Genomic DNA, 26,391 nt, shown 5'->3' with positions numbered 1-26,391 from the left:
GACTCTAGAAAGAGGTTCCGCAGCCTCCGAAGCAGAACCTCCAGGTTCTGTAACAGCTTCTTCCCTCAGGCCGTAAGACTCTTGAACGCATCATAATTAAATTATCTCCTCAACTCCCCCCAAAATGGATTAACTCGCTGGAATAAAAAAGACAATATAACATACATCCATAAACGTGGACGCATGTGAAAAAGTGCAATATAATTATCTGTACAGTAATCTATTTATTTATTTATATATATTTATATATATTTATTTATTTTATATATATATTTATATATTATTTATATATATTTATTTATTTATATATGCACCTTATTGCTTTATTATCCTGCACTACCATGAGCTTATGTAACGAAATGTCGTTCTTATCTGTGCTGTAAAGTTCAAATTTGAATGACAATAAAAAGGAAGTCTAAGTCTAAGTCTAATACAAAATACTTTGATTCTTGTTTGATTGCTCAATTTATTATTACAAACCAGGAGAGCTTCTTGCGGCAACAGCCGTACGTGACACAAAGTCGGGGCATTCCTCCGGTCTCCGTTGGCTGCTGCTGTCAGCCCGACTGGCCCAGCTGTGCTGGAGTCACAGGACCACAGCAATAGGTGGCCAAATGATTTCCTCGATGAATTAATAGACATCCTCACAAATAGGAATATGAAGCATTAAATGCATTGGTGAAAAGGTTAATTTTGTGTCCTTGCCTTGATCTTTTAATAATAATGTTAATAAGGGATTCGATTTATATAGTGCTTCTCTAGACACTCAAAGCGCTTCACAGAGAAGTGGGAACCCATCATTCTCACCTGGTGGTGGTAAGCTACATTTGTAGCCACAGCTGCCCTGGGGTAGACTGACGGAAGTGTGGCTGCCAGTTTGCGCCTACGATCCCTCCGACCACCACCCTCCATTCATTCACCAGTGTGAGCGGCACTGGGGGCAAGGGTGAAGTGTCCTGCCCAAGGACACAACAGCAGTGATTTGGATGGCACGAGGCGGGCAGCGAACCTGCAACCCTCAAGTTTCTGGCACGGCTGCTCTACCCACCAAGCCATGCCGCCCCAACAAATGTTGGCGAAGCCTGAACAGCTTCCTGTGTAGAAATGTCATGAAGTTGGCGTGAGGCACCGCGCATTTCCACGTTCAGTTCACAACTTTGCCATGAAAAAGACCATACGCCAGGTTTTTGTTAGGCCCCAGGCAGCCAGGTGTGCTTTCATGATCAGCAGGTCCATAAATTGTCTGTTTTTTACTAATTGCAATACATTTTTTGTGAAAATCCTACTAAATTATATTTAAGGCCACCTTTTTCCATCTAAATTGTATGTTTGGCTGCTGAATGGCAATTTCTCTCCTTGAAAGGCATCGCTGATTACCGGGCGCTGGATTAAGTTGTTTTGGAGCCCAGTGGAAGTCTTGTCCACCGTAAGCTGCTCGAATCAATAAACAGGTTTAGAGTGCCAGAAGGCTCAGTCTCTCCGCTCCATTGATTGCCATGCCCATTAACGCCTTCGCACCTCCAACCTCCCTCTCCTCTTATATTTCGGATTCCCCCCACCCCCCTTCTGAGTCTCGTGTCTCCCGGCTCGTCTCACACAGCATCCGCTTCGAGCCCTTTGCTTTTGTCTCTTTGTGCTCGAGCTCTTGCAATCTCTTCAACTCCCGCCATGTCCCGTATCTCGTTGTGGCGTTCTCGAAGGCCTCCCAGTCCCAGCAGTAGATTATCTAACATCTAAGCAGCTGGGCTGGCGCATTCCTGTCGGTCTAATTAGCTGTTGGGATGAGTCCTTCCATGGGATTCTCCACAGGAAACATGTATTTGTATAAATAACTGTCCTTTTTTTTTAATGTTATGCTTTTGGGTTTTTCAAAGATACACTATATTGCCAAAAGTATTTGGCCACCCATCCAAATGATCAGAATCAGGTTTCCTAATCACTTGGCCCGGCCACAGGTGTATAAAATCTAGCACTTAGGCATGGAAACTGTTTCTACAAACATTTGTGAAAGAATGGGCCGCTCTCAGGAGCTCAGTGATTTCCAGCCTGTAACTGTCATAGGATGCCACCTGTGCAACAAATCCAGTCGTGAAATTTCCTCGCTCCTAAATATTCCATAGTCAACTGTCGGCTCTATTATAATAAAATGGAAGAGTTTGGGAACAACAGCAACTCAGCCACCAAGTGGTAGGCCATGTAAACTGACAAAGGAGGCAGCGGATGCTGAAGCGCATAGTGCAAAGAGGTTGCCGACTTTCTGCACAGTCAGTTGTTACAGAGCTCCCAACGTCATGTGACCATCCAATTAGCCCACGTACAGTACGCAGAGAGCTTCATGGAATGGGTTTCCATGGCCGAGCAGCTGTGTCTAAGCCATACATCACCAAGTCCAATGCAAAGCGTCGGATGCAGTGGTGTAAAGCACGTCACCACTGGACTCTAGAGCAGTTTAGACGCCTTCTCTGGAGTGATGAATCACACTTTTCCATCTGGCAATCTGATGGCCGAGTCTGGGTTTGGAGGTTGCCAGGAGAACGGTACATTTCGGACTTCATTGTGCCGAGTGTGAAATTTGGTGCAGGAGGTATTATGGTGTGGGGTTGTTTTTCAGGAGTTGGTCTTGGCCCCTTCGTTCCAGTGAAAGGAACTTTGAATGCTCCAGGATACCAAAACATTTTGGATTCCATGCTCCCAACCTTGTGGGAACAGTTTGGAGGGGGCCCACATTCCTCTTCCAACATGACTGTGCACCAGTGCACAAAGCAAGGTCCATAAAGACATGGGTGCCAGAGTCTGGTGTGGATGAACTTGACTGGCCTGCACAGAGTCCTGACCTGAACCCGATAGAACACCTTTGGGATGAATTCGAACGGAGACTAAGATCCAGGCCTTCTCGACCAACATCAGTGTGTGACCTCACCAATGTGCTTTTGGAAGAATGGTGGAAAAGTCATATAAACACACTCCGCAACCTTGTGGACAGCCTTCCCAGAAGAGTTGAAGCTGTAATAGCTGCAAAAGGTGGACCAACATCATATTGAACCCTATGGGTTAGGAATGGGATGCCACTTCAAGTTCATATGTGAGTCAAAGCAGGTGGCCAAATACTGTAATTATTGGGAATAATGTCAGGATGCATGTGAAGGAGCTTAAGTTTGGCTTTGCTGTGCCGCCGGATGCTAGGTGAACAACCCAGTAGACAAGGGGATAAAAGAAACTGAGAATAGACATTACGGAGTTGCAAAAAGCTAACAAACAGCGGTGCTGCTCTGCTGTCCAGATGTGTTCCAGTCGGACTGGACCGAGGGAAGGCTTTGTGCCATGCGAGGCAGAGGTGCGTGTAATTGCCCTCCTCGCCTCTCTGCCCGAGACGTTCCATGAAAGGCGGCAATCTCAAAGCCCTGTTAAAACGGTAACGAGTGGACGGGTCAACAAACGGCCTCCAATAAAGAGCACAGGCCAGATTTACTGTACTGCGTTCCCGACCATTTGGGCGGCCATTGAACGTAGATAATTGGCAATATTTGGAAGAATGGAGTGCTTTATTTTTGGCGAGGTGGGGGCTTTTTGTGTGGGGACGTCAGTAAGCGTTTGCTGCGGCACCAGGGAATGATCCACGCTCCAAATAATCCCATTTTGTCTGTCGGAAAGTTGTTTTTAAACATGTTATGTAACCATAAAAGCCCTCCAGTGGTATTCAGGAACATACACAGCTATACTAGTCAAAAGCTAAAGCATGGTCATCTTGTCTTCTTAAATAAAACCTTTTAAATATTGACTTACGTCATCATTTTATTTCACCATTTATCATTTTGAGTACCAGTGCAAAGTTTGTTTCGACACAACATTGCTAAGATAATTAGGCCCCTGTTTTTCAACCTTTTTTGAGCCAAAATCCCAAGGCACACCACGAGCAGAACATTTTAAAAATTAAACTCAGCAGCCTATTGTCATGATCGTTACCCGGATCATGGCATGATTTATGTTGGTTATGTTTCTGGTTTTAGTCTGTTTCCTGGTTGCACCCTCTTTTCCTGTTTATTCTTGGTTTCCATGGGCACTGATTCTCCTCACCTGTCTTAGTTTTGCAATTAGTGTTTCCACCAGGTGTTTTGGCTAATCACTCCCCTTTATAGTTTCCTGTCACCCAGCAGTAAGTGCTGGGTCAATGTTTGCTTTATGCAACATTTACGTTTCCTCTGGTTTTCTCCTCATAGTAAGTTTGGGCACGCTAGCATTCCTTGTTTATCACCCTTGGTGACATTTTGTTTTTTTTGTTTAGCTCCACGCTTGCTAGCGTCCTCAGTTTCGTATTTTTGTCCTGCCTTTTATTTATTAAAAATACTTAATCCTACCTGCACACTCCTCCTGCTTGTCTTCTGTACTGGAAGGAACACACCAGCACAGCTATGCGTCCCCGAAGACGTAACAGATTGACCCAGCCAGACGAAGTGTTCCTGTCCAACACGGACAAACAAGAGATCCTCCTGGAGCTCCAAGCGGACACCCAGCCGTGGCAACACGAGGACAAAGCCGAGCTGTCCGAAGAAGACCTTCCGGCCGACGCCATGGTAGCATGGGAGCAGCTAATGGCTAAGTTCACGGAAGCAGAGACCCGTTTCCTCCCCCACTCTCAAGCCACCCGGACGTCGTCCACCCCACCCGGTACGCGAAGGCTCGGGCAGCGGGGCAGCTCAGAGCAGGCGCAGAAGGGGTACCAGACGGACACTTTGCCCTCAACAATGTCTGCCAGGCTCTTCCCGTGCGGCTTCTCCTCCCCTCAGTCACCACCTGCTGGCAACTGTCCAGAAAGGCGCCAGCGGCGCAGACTCACAAGGCCAGATTCCAGGCTTCCTAGAGCCCACCCGCCAGTGCCCTCTGCTCCCGCCGAACAAGCGCTCCCCCCACCAGCTCCATCTAGCATCTGGAATCTGCTTCCTGAGGGGGGGGGCAGTGCTGGTAGCGTGTCAGCGGGACAAGCAGACCTCATTCCACTGAGGATGCTGCCTGCCACTCCTCCAGCGGGGGCGCTGTCTGCTTCGGTCCTACTTCCTGCCCCAGTGCCACAAAGCAAGTTGGACCCGCCAGAGAAGTACAGTCCGGCTTGGGTGGATGAGTGGTACCGCAAGGTACTTATTGAACTGCAACTGGAGGAACAATCCCAATCAGCAGAGAACACTCCGCCCACTCCTCTGGCTCCTCCCACGCCGACAGCCCGGACGCCTGCCACTCTGACGCCACCATCAACCCTGGTGGTCCTGCAAACGCCATCCTCTCCACCTCCTGCTCCAGCGCTGCAAAGCACAAGAGACCCCGCAGAGACCGACCCAGTAAAAAGGGCATTGCACCAACAGTCCAAACAACTTGGACAACAGGAGGAACAGTTTGACGTTCTTGGGGCTTGCGTCAACGCCATGGCGGAGCACCAAGATGCCCGCCTTGATGCATTGGAGAAACAGATGGGAAGTATACTCTCCGCACTGCAGGTGATGATTCCCCCTACGGCCAACCCAGCAGTCCAGCTGAGACATCCACCACCCACAGAGACTCCGTTGCCTGATTCGTCCTTGGCTCCGCCCACGCCGACAGACGAGCCGCCTGCTCCGCCTCTGGCTACGCCCACGCCGAACAGACGAGCCGCCTGCTCCGCCTCTGGCTCCGCCCACGCCGACAGACGAGCCGCCTGCTCCGCCTCTGGCTCTGCCCACGCCGACAGACGAGCCGCCTGCTCCGCCTCTGGCTCCGCCCACGCCGACAGACGAGCCGCCTGCTCCGCCTCTGGCTCCGGCCACGCCGACAGACGAGCCGCCTGCTCCGCCTCTGGCTACGCCCACGCCGACGGCGCCTCCTGCTTCCATGGCGACGACGCTTCCTGTTTCCACGGCGACAACGCTTCCTGCTTCCACGGCGACGACGCTTCCTGCTTCCACGGCGACGACGCTTCCTGCTTCCACGGCGACGACGCTTCCTGCTTCCACGGCGACGACGCCTCCTGTTTCCACGGCGACGACGCCTCCTGTTTCCATGGCGACGACGCCTCCTGTTTCCACGGCGACGACGCCTCCTGTTTCCACGGCGACGACGCCTCCTGTTTCCACGGCGACGACGCTTCCTGTTTCCACGGCGACGACGCTTCCTGTTTCCACGGCGACGACGCTTCCTGTTACCACGGCGACGACGCCTCCCGCGCCTGCCTCGCCTACGACGTACCCACCTCGTGTCCGGCGGGCCGCAGCACGGCGCCGCCCACCTCCTCGTGCCCGGCGGGCCGCACCTCGGTGCCGCCCACCTCCTCTTGTCCGGCGGGCCGCACCACGGCGCCGCCCACCTTGTCGTTTCTGGACTTTTCATGGACGCTTTTGGCGCCAACAGCAGCGACGCCCCAGACTTTGGTACAGGACTCAAAGACTGCTGAGGTTCTGGCGCCAGTCTCGTCCGCCTCCTCAACGGCCACAGACATGGCCGTTCCGAGGTCGCCCGCCTCGACGATTGCGGCGACAATCCACCCGCCGCCGCCACCTGACTTGTCCCCGGTGGCTTCGGGGACACATGGCCTGGCGGCCCACCACCAAGTCCTCCCTCCACCCTCCCGTGACTTTTGACTTTCTGGGGTTTCTTTTGTTGGGGAGGGGTTTTCTAGTTTGGGACGTCTGGGATCCGTCCCTTAAGGGGGGGGGTTATGTCATGATCGTTACCCGGATCATGGCATGATTTATGTTGGTTATGTTTCTGGTTTTAGTCTGTTTCCTGGTTGCACCCTCTTTTCCTGTTTATTCTTGGTTTCCATGGGCACTGATTCTCCTCACCTGTCTTAGTTTTGCAATTAGTGTTTCCACCAGGTGTTTTGGCTAATCACTCCCCTTTATAGTTTCCTGTCACCCAGCAGTAAGTGCTGGGTCAATGTTTGCTTTATGCAACATTTACGTTTCCTCTGGTTTTCTCCTCATAGTAAGTTTGGGCACGCTAGCATTCCTTGTTTATCACCCTTGGTGACATTTTGTTTTTTTTGTTTAGCTCCACGCTTGCTAGCGTCCTCAGTTTCGTATTTTTGTCCTGCCTTTTATTTATTAAAAATACTTAATCCTACCTGCACACCCCCCCTGCTTGTCTTCTGTACTGGAAGGAACACACCAGCACAGCTATGCGTCCCCGAAGACGTAACACCTATATTGACAACTTAAAATGGATGGAAAGGATAAGGAATATAATTTATTTGGAATTTAATTTAAAGGCCTACTGAAATGCGATTTTCTTATTTAAACGGGGATAGCAGGTCCATTATATGTGTCATACTTGATCATTTCGCGATATTGCCATATTTTTGCTGAAAGGATTTAGTAGAGAACATCGACGATAAAGTTCGCAACTTTTGGTCGCTGAAAAAAAAGCCTTGCCTGTACCGGAAGTAGCAGACGATATGCGCGTACGTCACAGGTTGTGGAGCTCCTCACATCCGCACATTGTTTACAATCATGGCCACTAGCAGCGAGAGCGATTCAGACCGAGAAAGCGACGATTTCCCCATTAATTTCAACGAGGATGAAAGATTTGTGGATGAGGAAAGTGAGAGTGAAGGACTAGAGGGCAGTGGGAGCGATTCAGATAGGGAAGATGCTGTGAGAGGCGGGTGGGACCTGATATTCAGCTGGGAATGACTAAATCAGTAAATAAACAAAAGACATACATATACTCTATTAGCCACAACACAACCAGACTTATATTTAATATGCCACAAATTAATCCCGTATAACAAACACCTCCCCCCTCCCGTCCATATAACCCGCCAATACAACTCAAACACCTGCACAACACACTCAATCCCACAGCCCAAAGTACCGTTCACCTCCCCAAAGTTCATACAGCACATATATTTCCCCAAAGTCCCCAAAGTTACGTTCGTGACATGCACATAGCGGCACGCACGTACGGGCAAGCGATCAAATATTTGGAAGCCGCAGCTGCATGCGTACTCACAGTACCGCGTCTGCGCATCCAACTCAAAGTCCTCCTGGTAAGAGTCTCTGTTGTCCAGTTCTCCACAGGCCAATGGTAAAGCTTGACTGTCATCTTTCGGGAATGTAAACAATGAAACACCGTCTGTGTTATCCGGCACAACAGTCAGGGGGTGCATTCTACGGCGGGGGTGCGTTATCCAACACAACACCTGCCGCAATACACCGCTTCCCACCTACAGCTTTCTTCTTTGCTGTCTCCATTGTTCATTGAACAAATTGCAAAAGATTCACCAACACAGATGTCCAGAATACTATGGAATTTTGCGATGAAAACAGACGACTTAATAGCTGGCCACCATACTGTCCCAAAATGTCCTCTACAATCCGTGACATCACGCGCAGGCGTCATCATACCGAGATGTTTTCAGCAGGATATTTCGCATATGCGCCACGTATGCTTAAAATGATCAAAATATGTAAATATTATGTTATTATAAATGTGCCTGTTACTGCATTACATATTTACTTACGTCATGTATATAAAACCCTAATGGAGGTGTTTGGCTGTTTTTAAGGACTTTATAGGCAGAATAGAGCAGCTCCAATAGGCTACTGTATTTTTCGGACTATAAGTCGCAGTTTTTTTCATAGTTTGCGACTTATACTCAGGAGCGACTTATGTGTGAAATTATTAACACATTACCGTAAAATAACAAATAATATTATTTAGCTCATTCACGTAAGAGACTAGACGTGTAAGATTTCATGGGATTTAGCGATTAGGCGTGACAGATTGTTTGGTAAATGTATAGCATGTTCTATATGTTATAGTTATTTGAATGACTCTTACCATAATATGTTACGTTAACATACCAGGCACGTTCTCAGTTGGTTATTTATGCGTCATATAACGTACAATAATTCAGCCTGTTGCTCACTATTCTTTATTTATTTTAAATTGCCTTTCAAATGTCTATTCATGGTGTTGGGTTTTATCAAATAAATTTCCCCCAAAAATGCGACTTTATTATGCATTTTCAGCAGGTGCGACTTATACTCCGGTGCGACTTATACTCCGAAAAATACGGTATTTTGTAAGCATTTAGCTACCTACTACCACCTACTGATATGGAAGAGTATCACATGGTTACTCTGCCAATCTCTAGACAGCGCGGACACTCAACAGCGGCACATTATTTGCAGGTTAATAATAATTATTTGCAAACAAATATTTTTTTTAACCAATTAAAATTAAAGTTAAAGTCCCAACAATAATCACACACACACCGGGTGTGGTGGAATTATCCTCTGCATTTGACCCATCCCCATGTCCACCCCCTGGGAGGTGAGGGGAGCAGTGAGTAGCAGCGCTGGCCGCGCTCGGGAATTAGGTGAAATTGCATAATTTCCCACGGCACACCAGACAATATCTCGCGGCACACTAGCAGTGGTTGAAAAACACTAAATTAGGCATCCAGTCATCTCGTCCCTTAAATAAAAAGCACTAATATAGTCTAAACCAGTCGTGTCCAAAGTGTGGCCGTATGAAAAAAATCCAATTGTTTTGTGACCTAAGCTTTGGTTAGCTTATGTTGATTTACACTGGCTTGCTTTAACAATTTAGTTGATACAGAATGCATAAGGGCTTCAATCCATATTCTAATAAATCGGGGAAAAAAACAGGAGTTGACTGAGATGATACATTTGCTGGAGGAAGCGTTGTCATAGCGTGACCACAGCATGGGCCACTGTGGCTTCTTTTGTTAGTACTGCAAGCCACGGACAAGAATGAGTCCAGTAACTTTTATTTGGAGGAAGTCAACAAGACGGTCAAGACCTCGGAGTGTCTCCATGCAGGAGACACAACAGTGCCCATTGACAGGCCAGATCACGGCCAGGACTGACTTTGACCTCCGGGAGTGGCGACAATATGGCGCCTGTCGCAGCCGGGGACACTGCCACGGCTTGTGTGCGATTGTGTGTTGACGAGAAGACAGCGAGAAGGAAACTTGTCCAAGGATGGAAGCTGCTGCCGGCCTTCAAGAGGAAGAATGCACTCATTCAAGTGGTCGACGCGAGTGTGCTGACGCTCCCTTCTTTCTTTGCATTCTGCAGAAACAGACCACACACATAAACAATTCTTCACAGTTTGGAATAAAAGTGGGGAGAAGACACTTTTGGACGAACAAAAAAGAGCACTTTAAAAGACAAAAGAAAGTGTGCACATTAACATTGCAGCAGGATACTTTTACACAACATTGTACATCTCTTATGGACACTCCCTTTCATATAGACTTAGACTTCCTTTTTATTGTCATTCAAATTTGAACTTTACAGCACAGATAAGAACAACATTTTGTTACATAAGCTCATGGTAGTGCAGGATAAAAAAGCAATAAGGTGCATATATAAATAAATAAATATATATAAATAATATATAAATATATATATAAAATAAATATATATATATAAATATATATAGATAAATAAATAGATTACTGTACAGATAAATATATTGCACTTTTTCACATGCGTCCACGTTTATGGATGTATGTTATATTGTCTTTTTTATTCCAGCGAGTTAATCCATTTTGGGGGGAGTTGAGGGGATAATTTAATTATGATGCGTTCAAGAGTCTTACGGCCTGAGGGAAGAAGCTGTTACAAAACCTGGAGGTTCTGCTTTCGGAGGCTGCCGAACCTCTTTCTAGAGCCCAGCAGTGAAAACAGCCCATGGTGGGGGTGGGAGGAGTCTTTGCAGATTTTCTGAGCCCTGGTCAGGCAGCGGCTTTTTGCGATCTCCTGGATAGGAGGAAGAGGAGTCCTGATGATCTTTTCCGCCGATAATATTGGCAGGTCGATATTATCGCACATCTCTAGTAATAATGCCTGAAATAATGTATCTTTGTGAGTTCAACTAGAATCATGTGCTTTTGTAAGGTTTTCAAACACAAACATGTGTTTTTTACTCAAAATGACAGTAATGTTCTTAGAATCCTGAGATACTGCGAAAAAAGCAATACAAATTTATTCAAAAATAACTCCTAAATCAAACATGCAAAATGTCTAATAATGTCTGAAATAATTTATCTTTGTGAATTGTAATAGAAACATGTGCTTTTGTAAGGTTTGCAAACAAAAAACTCTTTTTTTTTACTCAATATGACAGTATTACTGCCATATTAAATATGGCAGTTATTCAAACATAACTCCTAAACCAAACATGCACAATGTCTAATAATGCCTGTATTAATGTATCTTTGTGAGTTTTACTAGAAAAATGTGTGTTTGTAAGGTTTGTAAACACAAACATTAGTTTTTTTACTCAATATGGCAGTATAACTGTCACACTCAATATAACAGTTATTCAAACATAACTTCTAAACCAAACATGCAAAATGTCTAATAATGCCTGAAATAATGTATCTTTGTGAATTGTAATAGAAACATGTGCTTTAGTAAGGTTTGCAAACACAAAAAATATTTTTTTTACTCAATATGACAGTATAACTGCCATACTAAATATGACAGTTATTCAAACATAACTCCTAAACCAAACATGCACAATGTCTAAGAATGCCTGTATTAATGTATCTTTGTGAGTTTTACTAGACACATGTGTGTTTGTAAGGTTTGCAAACACAAACATTCGTTTTTTTCTCAAAATGACAGTATAACTGTCACACTCAATATGACAGTTATTCAAACATAACTTCTAAACCAAACATGCAAAATGTCTAATAATGCCTGAAATAATGTATCTTTGTGAATTGTAATAGAACATGTGCTTTTGTAAGGTTTGCAAACACAAAAACTTTTTTTTTTACTCAATATGACAGTATTACTGCCATATTAATATGACAGTTATTTAAACATAACTCCTAAACCAAACATGCACAATGTCTAATAATGCCTGTATTAATGTATCTTTGTGAGTTTTACTAGACAAATGTGCGTTTGTAAAGTTTGCAAACACAAACATTAGTTTTTTACTCAATATGACAGTATAACTGTCACACTCAATATGACAGTTATTTAAACATAACTTCTAAACCAAACATGCAAAATGTCTAATAATGTCTGAAATAATATATATTTGTGAGCTTTACTAAGAACGTGTGTTTTTGTAAGGTTTGCAAACACACATTTTTTTATTTATTTTTTACTCAATATGACAGTATTGAGTAAGTTCCAACTTGTGGGGCCTAAAACAGGGCTTAACACTAGGGGAGACAGGGCCTTCTCTGTTGTTGGCCCAAAACGTTGGAATGTTCTGCACCCTCATGTCAGAATGGCCACCGCAGTTGAATGTTTTAAGTTTCGTCTTAAAACCCACTTTTGTTCTTTTAATATTTGATTCTATTTTTTTTACTTGTTTATTTTAAATGCTTGTAATTTGATTACTTGTTATTATTTCTTTTTATGTGCAGCACTCGGAAGACAGTTTTGTTTGTTTGTTTAATAGTGCTATATATTAAAGGGGATTGGATTGGATTGGATTATATCACTTCATGTACAGTAGAGCTTTGGCGATTTGATTTAGCCTTCCTTAAAATCCAGACAGGAAAATGTATTCTTGTTAACTCCACTCTGTAAAGAAGCTTGTTGAGATGGTAAAAAGGAGAAGCTCGCTGCATGCACATTTCCCATTTAATCATCTATGGCAGCCGGGTGTGAAAATCTTGGGGTCCTCAGTTTGGATCACTTCTAGCCAAAGAGCCTGGAGACGGACTTTGATTCTAGTTGCAGCTGTGGAAATGTATCCAGTTCCCTTGCCGCTTTTTCTCTTATTCCTAACTTCCGGGAGTGACTTTGATCCAACCGTAATTGCGGAAAACAATGTGTTTGCAGGCACAGCAGGAGGATAACATACAAAATGTTGTTTCTTTTCATGACCAACTGAAGGCTGGTTGTGGAAAAATGGTGCGCTTGTAGCAGAGTAGTCTTTGCAAATATAAAAGACAGCTGTTAACAGCTGCCCTAAGCTGCACCCCCTTTTTCGGACATTACGCCAGCCCCCCCACCACCACATTGTGCCGCTCCTGTCAGTGTCAACATGTCCTGTCAGTCAAACCTCTGGGTGCCAAATGTGCTGTCTGATCTGCTAGCGTGTTCTGCAACACGACAGCACAATTCCCAAGGCTGTCAAGTAGGGGAGAAATGTAGAAAACAGTCTGAGCGAGTGAGCGTGCATGGTGGGTTTGTGCCTTGGACCGCCATGTGGCGATGTGGCGTTCATTCACGAGCTCGGCTTACGTTGTTCAATTTTAAAAACACAATTTGAGGTGCTCCCTCTGGGTCGTGGTCAGAAAGAATGCTTCGGAGGCCATGTTCAGTGATACAAATATCTTCATTGCATAAATGGTCAATGACTTCTGAGTTGCTAAGTCCCGCTGACGTTTTGCTTGATGGCGGCCATGTTTTCCAACAAGTCCTTATCAGTCCCCTAAAGCAGGGGTCCCCAAACTTTTTGACTCAGGGGGCCGCATTGGGTTATATATATATATATATATATATATATATATATATATATATATATATATATATATATATATATATATATATATATATATATATATATATATATATATGTGTGTATATGTATATGTATGTATATATATATATATATATATATATATATATATATATATATATATATATATATAAAACCCAATGCGGCCCGTAATGATGATGTATATATATATATATATATATATATATATATATATATATATATATATATATATATATATATATATATATATATATATATATATATAAAACCCAATGCGGCCCGTACTGATGATGTATATATATATATATATATATATATATATATATATATATATATATATATATATATATATATATATATATATATATACATGATATATGTGTGTGTAAATATATATATATATATATACATATATATATATATATATATATACATGATATATGTGTGTGTAAATATATATATATATATATATATATATATACATATATATATATATACATGATATATGTGTGTGTAAATATATATATATATATATATATATATATATATATATATATATATACATATATATATATATATACATGATATATGTGTGTGTAAATATATATATATATATGTATATATATATACATGATATATGTGTGTGTAAATATATATATATATATATATATATATATATATATATATATATATATATATATATATATATGTGTGTGTATATACTGTATATATATATTTATTTACGTGTATATATACATATATATGTGCGTGTGTGTATATATATGTGTGTATAGATAGATAGTACTTTATTGATTTTATATATATATATATATATATATATACATGATATATGTGTGTGTAATTATATATATATTTATGTGTGTATATACTGTATATATATATTTATATACGTATATATATATATATACATATATATGTGCGTGTGTGTATATATATGTGTGTATAGATAGATAGTACTTTATTGATTTTATATATATATATATATATATGACTTAACCATGAGATGTTCAAAAACGAAGTAATAAAATAAAATGAGTTTTAATATTTCTCTTTTGCTTTATGTGATTTTGGTGTGGTTCCTGTATATTTGGATAATTTTCATGGTCAAAATTGCCTAAATTCTGTGTTTCCTGATGAAAATAACGCGGCAAACGAGAAGTGAGGCAGACACAGGCTACACAAAAAGTGTATTGAGCGTGTGCGTGCGAGGAAGCGCATGCTTGGTGCCACGGGTACCTCTGCCTCAAGGTAGGGGGCGATAAATTGTCAACTTGCAGTTCAAAAGTTCATGAACTGCCAACAGAAGAAGTAGAAGAAGAAAACAACAGACAACTGCTACTTTTTCGCCCTAAAAATGGAGGATTTGATTTGTAAAATAAGGAAGTTTTCAAGACTGGACTTTCAATCAAAGCAAGAAGTCATTCATACTGGCAGACCAACGCCAGAGCTGCCAAATTAGACTCAAAGGTGTGTGGTTCGAGGACAGAAAATAACTTGTTGATTTCAAAAGGATTAGTATACTGGAAAATAATGGCTTTGTGGCTGTGTTACAAAAAACGTCTTTATTGCTTTCCCTGCCTTTTATTCTCAACGAGTGACCGTGTTTGGACCCAAATGGGATATACTGAGATGGCGACTTGTCCAGGGTGTACCCCGCCTACCGCCCGAATGCAGCTGAGATAGGCTCCAGCAACCCCGAGAGGAACAAGCGGTAGAAAATGGATGGGATGCCAAGAAGCCTCGAAAATCATGAAAGCTCATCTGCCCACATTCAAGGTCAGATTTCTTTCAAAACGTTTGGAATATCACGTATTGATCTGGCTCTAAATGAGACTAGATATCAGCATCCACAATGGCAATGTAAAGGAACATGGTGAGATATTAAAAGAGCTGATAAACACCACTTGCTTTTTGGGGAAACAGGAGCTTGCATTTCGTGGCAATTACCTTAAGTGAGAAAGAGAGACTTTTAAAACTCAGAGAAAAAGGAGGACTTCTACAACAAAGTCCTAGAAGTAAAGGTGAATGGACTTCATTTACAAGTAAAGGTCAGATATAGTGTCTAGTGCAGGGGTCCCCAAACTATGGCCCGCGGGCTGGATGCGGCTCGCCAGCGTCCAAAATCCGGCCCACGGGAATGTCCCAAGTTTAAAAAAAACAACAACAAAAAATTATAATTTTTTTAAATCTGTTTTTTCTAATCCATTTTCCACCGCTTGTTACTCCGTGCCCTCTCGCCGCTCAGGCATATCACATTGTCTAAAAATGCATTTGTCCTTTGATAACATGACATCATTGCTCTCGCGCCGCAGTGTCAAAGTGCACGCTCTTTCAGTCAATTAATGCGCGAGGAATATATACAGTCGCGATCATACGTTTGTAAACAACATAATGTCATGGCTGTCTTGAGTTTCCAATAATTTCTACAACTCTTATTTTTTTGTGATAGAGTGATTGGAGCACATACTTGTTGGTCACAAAAAACATTCATGAAGTTTGGTTCTTTTATGAATTTATTATGAAAATGTGACCAAATCTGCTGGGTCAAAAGTATACATACAGCAATTATATCACCATATGTATGTATGTTTGTGTTTATATATATATATATATATATATATATATATATATATATATATATATATATATATATATATATATATATATATATATATATATATATATATATATATATATATATATATATATATATATACATACACACACATACAGTGCGGCCCCCGGTCAAATTGTTTTAACCCAATGCGGCCCCCAAGTCAAAAAGTTGTCTGCTCTGCAGTTGCTGTGTTAATTGTGTGCTAAGTGTGTTGAAATGTTTTATTCTAGCGTCATACTGTGTGTTTTTGTGATTTTGAGCTGGTGCCATTGCATCATACAGTCATGTTTGTAAATCTGACTTGTGAGTCAGTGACTTAGCATCACACTGTATGTTTGTAAATCTGACTAGTGGGTCAGTGCCTAGTAGGGCTGCAACTAACAACTCATTTGATAATTGATTAATCTGTCGATTATTACTACGATTAATCGATTAATAATCGGATAAAAGAGACAAACTACATTTCTATCCTTTCCAGTATTTTATTGGAAAAAAAACAGCATACTGGCACCGTACTTATTTTGATTATTGTTTCTCAGCTGTTTGTAAATGTTGCAGTTTCTAAATAAAGGTTTATAAAAATAAAAAAATATATAATAAAAAAAATAAAAATAAAAGTAGCCTCTGCGCATGCACATAGCATAGATCCAACGAATCGATGACTAAATTAATCGCCAACTATTTTTTATAATCGATTAGTTGTTGCAGCCCTAGTGCCTCATCAACCTCAAACCTCACTGCACGTCACTGTGTGTAATTGTGCAAATGTAATCATGTGATGTTCCTTAAAGGGAACTGCACTTTTTGGAAGAATTTTGCCTATCGTTTACAATCATTATCAAAGACATGGATATCTTTTTTTTTAATGTATTATAAGTATTAAATAAATGCAATCTAAAGTCTGCTTACAATGAAGCCTATATGAGCCGCTCTATTCTGCCCACTAAGCCCTTTAATAAACATCCAACCACCTCCATTAAGGTTTTATATACATGATGTAAGTATGTATGTAATGTAGAAATGAGAAAATTTATAATAACATATAATATTTACGTATTTTGATCATGTTAAGCATACGCTTTTTTTTTATAACATCACTGATTATTACTCACTGCAGACTTCCTGAGAGCAAGCAAACATAATAAAACATCACTTACTGTAGGATGTCTGCTGTAATTAGGATGCCGACTGATAGAATCGTGTTATATTCTATATTATTTTCAAATGAAAAATTAACCATAATCCTCACGACGTAAATGGGGGTGAAACAAAGCGTCGTCTTGTGACGTTCTCTCTATTCTAGGTCTAAATTGTCTATCAAAGTGTACCAACTTGTCGGAATACGTCCTATTCCTTCTACTATTGAGGTGAGAGGCATGATTTATGATCTAGAATGAACTTTTACCAGCAAAGGAAACAAGGAATTAGCTCATTAGTCGATCATGTAAACACAGGCACACAGGAAGTGCACACGGCGCCGATAGTTTGTCTGCGTTAGCGCTTATAATAACAATTTCACTAATACTTGGTTAATATTCAAGTCATGATGTCATGTCTGTATTATCATGTTTTGTTTTAAGTCATGTTTTGTTTAGTTTCTGTCTTTTTCACTCCCTTGTCTGGTCACCATAGCAACCATTAGTTTTCACCTGTCACGTCACGCACCTGTTTCACGTTTTGACTCACACACACCTGTCACCAATCATGTCACTGTTATTTAAGCATACCTTGTTCATCACTCGTCCTGCCTGTTTTGTCGTTATGTCACTCCGGTTCAGGTCTCGTTTTGACAAAGTAAGTTCCCATGTCCATGTCCTAGTTTTTGTTTAAGATTAGCCTCACTTGCGTTTTAGGCACGCTTGCCTCTTTTTTTTGTTGTTGTTGTTGTATTGTTTATGTTCGCGGTAGTGCGTGATTTATGTTAAATAAATCCTAGCCTACCTTCACGCTGTTGTCCGGAGCCGTCTATCTTGCGTTGGAAGAACAACCCCGCAGCAAGCTGCGACCCCCACGTGACAGAATGCAGGCAGCAGACGTTCTTCCGCAGACCGGCCACGAGGAGGTGATGGAGACGCGCTGGCAAAGCTGGAAGCCAACCAGAAAGGCTTTTTCTCGCCAGCATGACGCGTCGTTCCCCCAAAACCCGCCCACGGACAACAAGATTCCTCAACCAGCCCATTCTTCCTTCCCGCCGCAGAAGACCCGTGCTGATGACGTCATCCCGCCCACTGGTGATGACGTCAGAAACCAAGATTTTTTTTTTGAGTCTATTTACACCCTCTGTCAGCCGCCCACTATGGACTTTGTTTCAAAGAAAAATCCTTTTGAGAAAATTGTCTCTAAATTTAGATTTTTTCAGACCCAGTCTAAAGTGGGGGTAGGGAATAAACAATTTGGACAATTTAATGGGGAAGTTTCTGCCCTCCTCCGCCCACCCCTACAGAGAGTTGCAGACCGCAGGGAGCGCGTCTGGTATCCGCCCCTTGAGGGGGGGTCTGGGGTCGGGAGCTGTGTTGGTGGGGTGACTCAGCTTAACCATGTCAAGCCACAGCCTCCCTCACGGCCGCCACCACCAGTCTTTTACCATGCCAAGCCGCAACCCCCAGCTAGACCACCTCCACCTGCACCAGTAGCTCCACGACGCCAAGCTCCGGTACCAGCTCCACGACGCCAAGCTCCGGTACCAGCTCCACGACGCCAAGCTCCGGTACCAGCTCCACGACGCCAAGCTCCGGTACCAGCTCCACGACGCCAAGCTCCGGTACCAGCTCAACGACGCCAAGCTCCGGTACCAGCTCAACGACGCCAAGCTCCGGTACCAGCTCCACGACGCCAAGCTCCGGTACCAGCTCCACGACGCCAAGCTCCGGTACCAGCTCCACGACGCCAAGCTCCGGTACCAGCTCAACAAGTCCAAGACCAAGACCCTCCACGCCAAGACCAAGACCCGCCATGCCAAGACCAAGACCAAGACCAAGACCCGCCATGCCAAGACCAAGACCAAGACCAAGACCCGCCATGCCAAGACCAAGACCCGCCATGCCAAGACCAAGACCCGCCATGCCAAGACCAAGACCAGCCATGCCAAGACCAAGACCAAGACCCGCCATGCCAAGACCAAGACCAAGACCCGCCATGCCAAGACCTAGACCAAGACCCGCCATGCCAAGACCAAGACCCGCCATGCCAAGACCAAGACCCGCCATGCCAAGACCAAGACCCACGCCAAGACCAAGACCTATACCAAGACCCACACCAAGACCAAGACCCGCCATGCCAAGACCAAGACCCGCCATGCCAAGACCAAGACCAAGACCCGCCATGCCAAGACCAAGACCCGCCATGCCAAGACCTAGACCAAGACCAAGACCCGCCATGCCAAGACCAAGACCCGCCATGCCAAGACCAAGACCCGCCATGCCAAGACCAAGACCTGCCATGCCAAGACCAAGACCCACGCCAAGACCAAGACCTATACCAAGACCCACGCCGAGCTTCGCCGCCTGACGCGCCACGCCGAGCTTCGCCGCCTGACGCGCCACGCCGAGCTTCGCCGCCTGACTCACCACGCCAAGCCACGCCTGCCACGATGACGACGCGCCTGCCTCCTCGTCGACCACGGATATGGCCGCTTCCTGGTCGCCCGCCACGCCAAGTGCGCCCACCTCCCAGTCGGCCACGAATGTGGCCAATCCCTGGGCGCCCGCCTCGCCTGCTGCAGCGGCGTTCCACTCGCCGCCGCCACTTGACTTTGCCTCGGTGGATTCGGGGCCACTTGGGCTGGCGACCCACCGCCATGTCCCCCTCCCGCCCTCCCATGACTTTTGTTAAGTTTTTTTCTTGGACATCTGGTATCTGTCCTTAAGGGAGGGGCTCTGTCATGTCTGTATTATCATGTTTTGTTTTAAGTCATGTTTTGTTTAGTTTCTGTCTTTTTCACTCCCTTGTCTGGTCACCATAGCAACCATTAGTTTTCACCTGTCACGTCACGCACCTGTTTCACGTTTTGACTCACACACACCTGTCACCAATCATGTCACTGTTATTTAAGCATACCTTGTTCATCACTCGTCCTGCCTGTTTTGTCGTTATGTCACTCCGGTTCAGGTCTCGTTTTGACAAAGTAAGTTCCCATGTCCATGTCCTAGTTTTTGTTTAAGATTAGCCTCACTTGCGTTTTAGGCACGCTTGCCTCTTTTTTTTGTTGTTGTTGTTGTATTGTTTATGTTCGCGGTAGTGCGTGATTTATGTTAAATAAATCCTAGCCTACCTTCACGCTGTTGTCCGGAGCCGTCTATCTTGCGTTGAAAGAACAACCCCGCAGCAAGCTGCGACCCCCACGTGACACATGAAAAGTAAATGGAGAATTGTTGGCGCTTTTTAAAGGTTTTTGATTGGGTTTTATGGGAAGAATAAAGGACCTCCCATTGGCTTCACTGTAAGCGGACTTTAAAAAAAAAAATCCATCCATCGTCATGTCTCATAATGATTGTGAACGATAGGCAAAATTGTAAAAAAAAAAATAAAGTGCAGTTCCCCTTTAACCTCTTAAGGCCCAAGCTGTTTGTTTACATGCTTTTTTATTTCTCTTTGCTATTTGGGCTTATTGGACCCTAATTAGAATAAAAACTAAGAATCATCTTTTGATATGATGTACTTAGTCCATAAGTACACAAACGTGTACTTCATGTTTAGTGACATGCTAATTCTTATTTTTATGCTTTTTTTTTTTTTTTTTTTACAAATTCCATTGTATGTTATACTCTTCTGACACCATCAGATGGCAGTATAAGTGTCCACATAAGCGGCCAAAAGACCCCAATTCAGCAGTATACACAATTTTGGAAATAAGAGCTAAAAGGTGCTGTCCACGCATGTAAAGTATGTAAAGTATTTGCTAAGCAATGCCTGAAACAAATAAACCATGACAATGGTCAAAACTGTGTATGCTAAGCTAATTGAAGAAAACATATTAGCTTTGTGTTATAAGTGACAAAAGTGTAATATCTAATTATAAATCTTAATAATCTCCCATTTTATTTTTACATCATAGCTTGGGCCTATAAAAAACAGCTGTTGATAGAAAATAGCCCCAGGGCTGCCGCAGACTAAATCGGAGCCCTAAGCTTAATTTTACTTGAAGGACCCCCTCTCCTTTTCCGATTTTCAGATGTTTTGAATTAAAATTAAAATGTACTCTATCATTCTCAATGTTCTCAACTGAGATGGGTTGGTAAACATTTGTACTCGGCTCAAATCCTGGCCATAGCTGTGTCAGGAAGATATGCAGAAATGTGTTATTTTTCACAAAAACAAAACAAAATGTTGAGCATTGAATTGTTGGTTAGAAGCAAACCAAAGATGCCAACATTTGAACCTATTTCAAAACTGTTGATATATGCTTGCATGTGTTTTTATCTATTTTTATTGTATTGTGCCCTTATGTTATGCTGTTTTCACGTTGAGGGTCTACAGATGGAAATGATCATCCTCGCTATAATGCGGCATATTGACACGATATCCTGTGTGTTGTTGTGCTCATCAATGTGAAGTGAATTATATTTATATAGCACTTTTCTCTAGTGACTCAAAGCGCTTTACATCGTGAAACCCAATATCTAAGTTACATTTAAACCAGTGTGGGTGGCACTGGGAGCAGGTGGGTAAAGTGTCTTGCCCAAGCACACAACGGCAGTGACTAGGATGGCGTTTTTTTCAGGCGCAATTTCAGGATTCGAACTTCGAACCCTGAAATTGCTGGTACGGCCACTCTACCAACCGAGCTATACCGCCATTAGTATGTATGTATGTTCGTACAAAACATAAATCAAAATTAGAGATGTCCGATAATATCGGGCTGACGATATTATCGGCCGATAAATGCTTTAAAATGTAGTATCGGAAATTACCGGTATCGGTTTCAAAATTATTGGCATCGGTTTCAAAAAGTAAAATTTATGACTTTTTAAAACGCCGCTGCGTACACGGACGTAGGGAGAAGTACAGAGTGCCAATGAACCTTAAAGGCACTGCCTTTGCGTGCCGGCCTAGTCACATAATATCTACGCCTTTTCACACACACACAAGTGAATGCATGCATACTTGGTCAAGAGCCATAGAGGTCACACTGAGGGTGGCCATATAAACAACTTTAACACTGTTACGAATGTACGCCACACTGTGAACCGACACCAAACAAGAATGACAAACACATTTCGGGAGAACATCCGCACCGTAACACAACAGAACAAATACCCAGAACCCCTTGCAGCACTAACTCTTCCGGGACGCTACAATATACACCCCCCCAACCCCGCCCACCTCAACCTCCTCATGCTCTCTCAGGGAGAGCATGTCCCAAATTCCAAGCTGCTGTTTTGAGGCATGTTAAAAAAAAATAATGCACTTTGTGACTTCAGTAATAAATATGGCAGTGCCATGTTGGCATTTTTTTTTCCATAACTTGAGTTGATTTATTTTGGAAAACCTTGTTACATTGTTTAATGCATCCAGCGGGGCATCACAACAAAATTAGGCATAATAATGTGTTAATTCCACGACTGTATATATCGGTATCGGTTGATATTGGAATCGGTAATTAAGAGTTGGAAAATATTGGAATGTCGGATATCTCTAATCAAAATAAATTCAAGTTTTATTAAAAATGTACAAAAATCGTTTCACATAAATAAAAACGTGTGAAAAAAGGTAAATCTCGAAATAAAATTGTGCTTAGGGCTCCAATTTTTCCAACGACTAATACTAAATAAACATACCGCTGAATTATATTGGAGTGGGATCTCATCAAATTGTGCAAGCAGCCGTAATACAGCTATTTTTTTTTATTTTTTATTTTTTTTAAACACTTTAATGACTACTTTTAATACAGGATCGTAACACTGTGCTCTTTATGTAACATTCCCAAACCTGCGGTCACGGGAATACCCATATCTCTCCCATTGTCATTATTACAGCCCATTAGCCATGACAGCTGTGACCCGCCCTCTATAATGGAAGATGTGCTTTTGACCTGATTCATTCCAAGGTTTCATGTAAGAACGCTTGTTCAAGAAGTCAGGATTTGTGTAAGAAAACTTGTTAAAGAGGTCAAGCTGCAAATGAAACTAGAAGAGCACCTTGGAAAAATATGTTTTTTTTAATGCCATCTCCTCTCCTTGCAGGTCATTCTCATTCTGACCAAGTACTACCATGCCGACTCCACCAAGGTGTTGGAGAGCTCTCTGTGGAGGTAGGCCAGAAATGTTTAGCGTTGTCCATCTGTTGTGGGATGACCTCATGTTACGTCTGGCCCGTGGGTGGCTGTAGATCTTCCGGGTGGAAAAGGTGCAGACACGGCCCAGATAGAGATGCTACATCATGGCGGAAAAGGGGCGAGCCAAATAACAATTAGCACTTTTTTTTTTTTTCACAGCAAGAACCTTGTGTGTGAGCGCGTCCTCATAGAATATCAATTCCCCCTTCCATCTAATCCCTCGCAGATGCTCCGATGCCAAGCCTGACCTTGCAGGTACAAAAGAGGAGACGTTTCATATCAGAAAATAGACCAGACAGAGTTCCTTACTAACATTTCTTCCCACTCTCGCGCCGCAAATGTGTCTGATGTTGCAACTTAATTTATGCCATTCGTCCTCTCCGAGAGCTTCAAAGCCGCAGCCTCTCATTAGCTACCAAGTCTCCCTGGAGGTCACATATGAATTATGTACATGTTTTTTTTCCAATGTTTGCATGTTGATGGTCTAATTGTTGCAGGCCGCAGACTCATCGCGGACAAAACCATGCGTGGTTGTTTAATGCGTCGGGCATTTTGAGAAGATTGCTATTTATATTCTCTATAAACTGGCCTACAAAGACCTTTACGGGATCACCTAAGGATTCTAGCTTTCCAATATGGCCTCCAGTAAAAAGGTAAACACAAAGATGCTATTTGTTAGCCTCAATCATTTGGTTGCTACAAATCTGGCAATGCAACTAAATGCAAAAAAACACACATTTGTTAGAAGTGTTTCCGCATTGTGTGAATTTAAGTTGCACATGCACACAGACATCTTGTGTAAGAAGCAACTTTAACAGTGGAATTACAAAAAGATGTCCAATAATATCGGGCTGCCGATAATATCGGCCGATAAATGCTTTAAAATGTAATATCGGAAATTATCGGTATCGGTTCGTATATTATCGGTATTGGTTTCAAAAAGTAAAATTTATGACTTTTTAAAACGCCGCTGTACGTAGTGGTACACGGATGTAGGGAGAAGTACAGAGCGCCAATAAAACTTAAAGGCACTGCCTTTGCGTGCCGGTCCAATCACATAATACCTACGGCTTTTCACACCAGTGACGTGCGGTGAGGTTGATGGCTGGTGAGGCACTGACTTCATCACAGTCAGATTTACAAACATATGAACCCTAAAGAGTATCTTATTCACCATTTGATTGGCAGCAGTTAACGGGTTATGTTTAAAAGCTCATACCAGCATTCTTCCCTGCTTGGCACTCAGCATCAAGGGTTGGAATTGGGGGTTAAATCACCAAAAATGATTCCCGGGCGCGGCGCCGCTGCTGCCCACTGCTCCCCTCACCTCCCTGGGGGTGATCAAGGGATGGGTCAAATGCAGAAGACAAATTTCACCACACCTAGTGTGTGTGTGACAATCATTGGTACTTTAACTTAACTTTAACTTTACACATACAAACTGTAGCACGCAAAAATGCACATCTAGCACACGTGGTGTTCATGTTGGAGGAGTTGTGAATGAATGAAATATGAAATCCGTGCTGCAGTCTGCAGGTGTACCTAATGTTGTGTCCCTGCAGTCGTTCACCGCTCCTCCGGCGCGAGCATTGTTTTGCACTTTTTGGCTTCTTGTTAAGTGACTTTTTTTGGGTGGATTCGGTCTTGCACGTGGAGGGTTTGGGTGTGGGCTTTGGTTGGTGTGGCGCTCCCGTCGAGGGGTGCATTCTGCGGCGGGGGTGCATTAAGCGGCGCCAGGAGGCGGGATTACTGCAAGCCTCACACAGTGCGTCTTCGCAGCAGTTTTATGATCGCTCAGCACAAGAAATACTTTACACACATACAGTTGTTGACAAAATACATTGTACATTATATACCTCAGCTAACTAAACTATGGAAATGTATAATATAATTCATATAGCAATACGGTCTCACTGCACAGCAGGCCAGCAGTTAGCAGAGTCCGCAATCCATGTTGAGGCACTGAGTGACGTGCCTCAACTGGCTGCTGATCACCTCACCGTCTCTTCTCAGTATTTGAACGGCAAATGTGAAAATTCAGCGATTTTGAATAAAAATAATCTAAAACTGGTGAAGTAAAATGGAAAATAACTTTATAGTATAATCACTGAATACATATAACAATTTAATTTTTTTTTTTCTTTTTAAATTTTTTTTCTTTCCATGATGGCAGGTGAGGCACTGGAAACGTGTCCGACTTACTGCCGGACACGTAAGTCCGGCAGTAACTTACGTGTTACTGCCGGACTTACAGTAACACGTAAGTCCGGCAGTAAGTCCGACTTACTGCCGGACTTACAGGGAGCGGACAGCCACAATCAGACAGTCCGATACCCCATACTCTCTGAGCACTCCCCACAGGACCTCCCGATGGACACGGTCAAATGCCTTCTCCAAGTCCACAAAGCACATGTAGACTGGTTGGGCAAACTCCTAAGCGCCTAAGTCAGGGGTCGGCAACCCAAAATGTTGAAAGAGCCATTTTGGACCAAAAATACAAAAAAAAAAATCTGTCTGGAGCCGCAAATAATTATTTAAATAAGTCTTATAATGAAGGCAACACATGATGTAAGTGTCTATATCAGTTATATTAGCTTACTATCAAAGGCTGACGCAAATCTTCGTTGACAGAAATGTTGTATTTTAATTTTTATTCGACACATTTTTTGCAACATTAGAAATCATTCGTAAAATGGAGGCTTCTCACAGGATGAGATAACTTCTGGAAATTACTGGCTCAGAATGGCCAAAGGATGTGTGCGTCAAAGTTTAAGGAAACAGCAGGCTGTCTTCTTCTAATGGATTTATTACAATCTTTGCAAGCGGGGTAATGTTTGCTGTGGTCTGGAACAACATGGCACACAAACAACTATGAGAAATGCAGCCAATATTACATAGTGATAATGTGTCATGAGTCATGCAAACATAAATTAAACATACACGACATAAGTAAAGGAAATTAAATTAGTTCAAATATACCTACAAACGAGGCATAATGATGCAATATGTA

General features: G+C 42.8%; 1 protein-coding gene across 2 annotated transcripts in view; it reads left to right on the top strand.

Annotated features, from left to right (window-relative positions):
- sorcs2 (sortilin-related VPS10 domain containing receptor 2) overlaps positions 1 to 26,391 on the top strand; it is a 445,201-nt gene that overhangs the window by 150,405 nt on the left and 268,405 nt on the right. For both annotated transcript variants that reach the window (XM_061961136.2, XM_061961135.2), the window contains exon 2: positions 23,290 to 23,357. In XM_061961136.2, coding sequence (XP_061817120.1) covers positions 23,290 to 23,357 — 68 coding nt within the window. The remainder of the gene's footprint in view (positions 1 to 23,289; positions 23,358 to 26,391) is intronic.

Source organism: Nerophis lumbriciformis, linkage group LG05 (assembly GCF_033978685.3).
Source record: "Nerophis lumbriciformis linkage group LG05, RoL_Nlum_v2.1, whole genome shotgun sequence".
Lineage (NCBI taxonomy): Eukaryota > Metazoa > Chordata > Actinopteri > Syngnathiformes > Syngnathidae > Nerophis > Nerophis lumbriciformis.
This window is presented reverse-complemented; position numbering and strand designations above follow the sequence as displayed.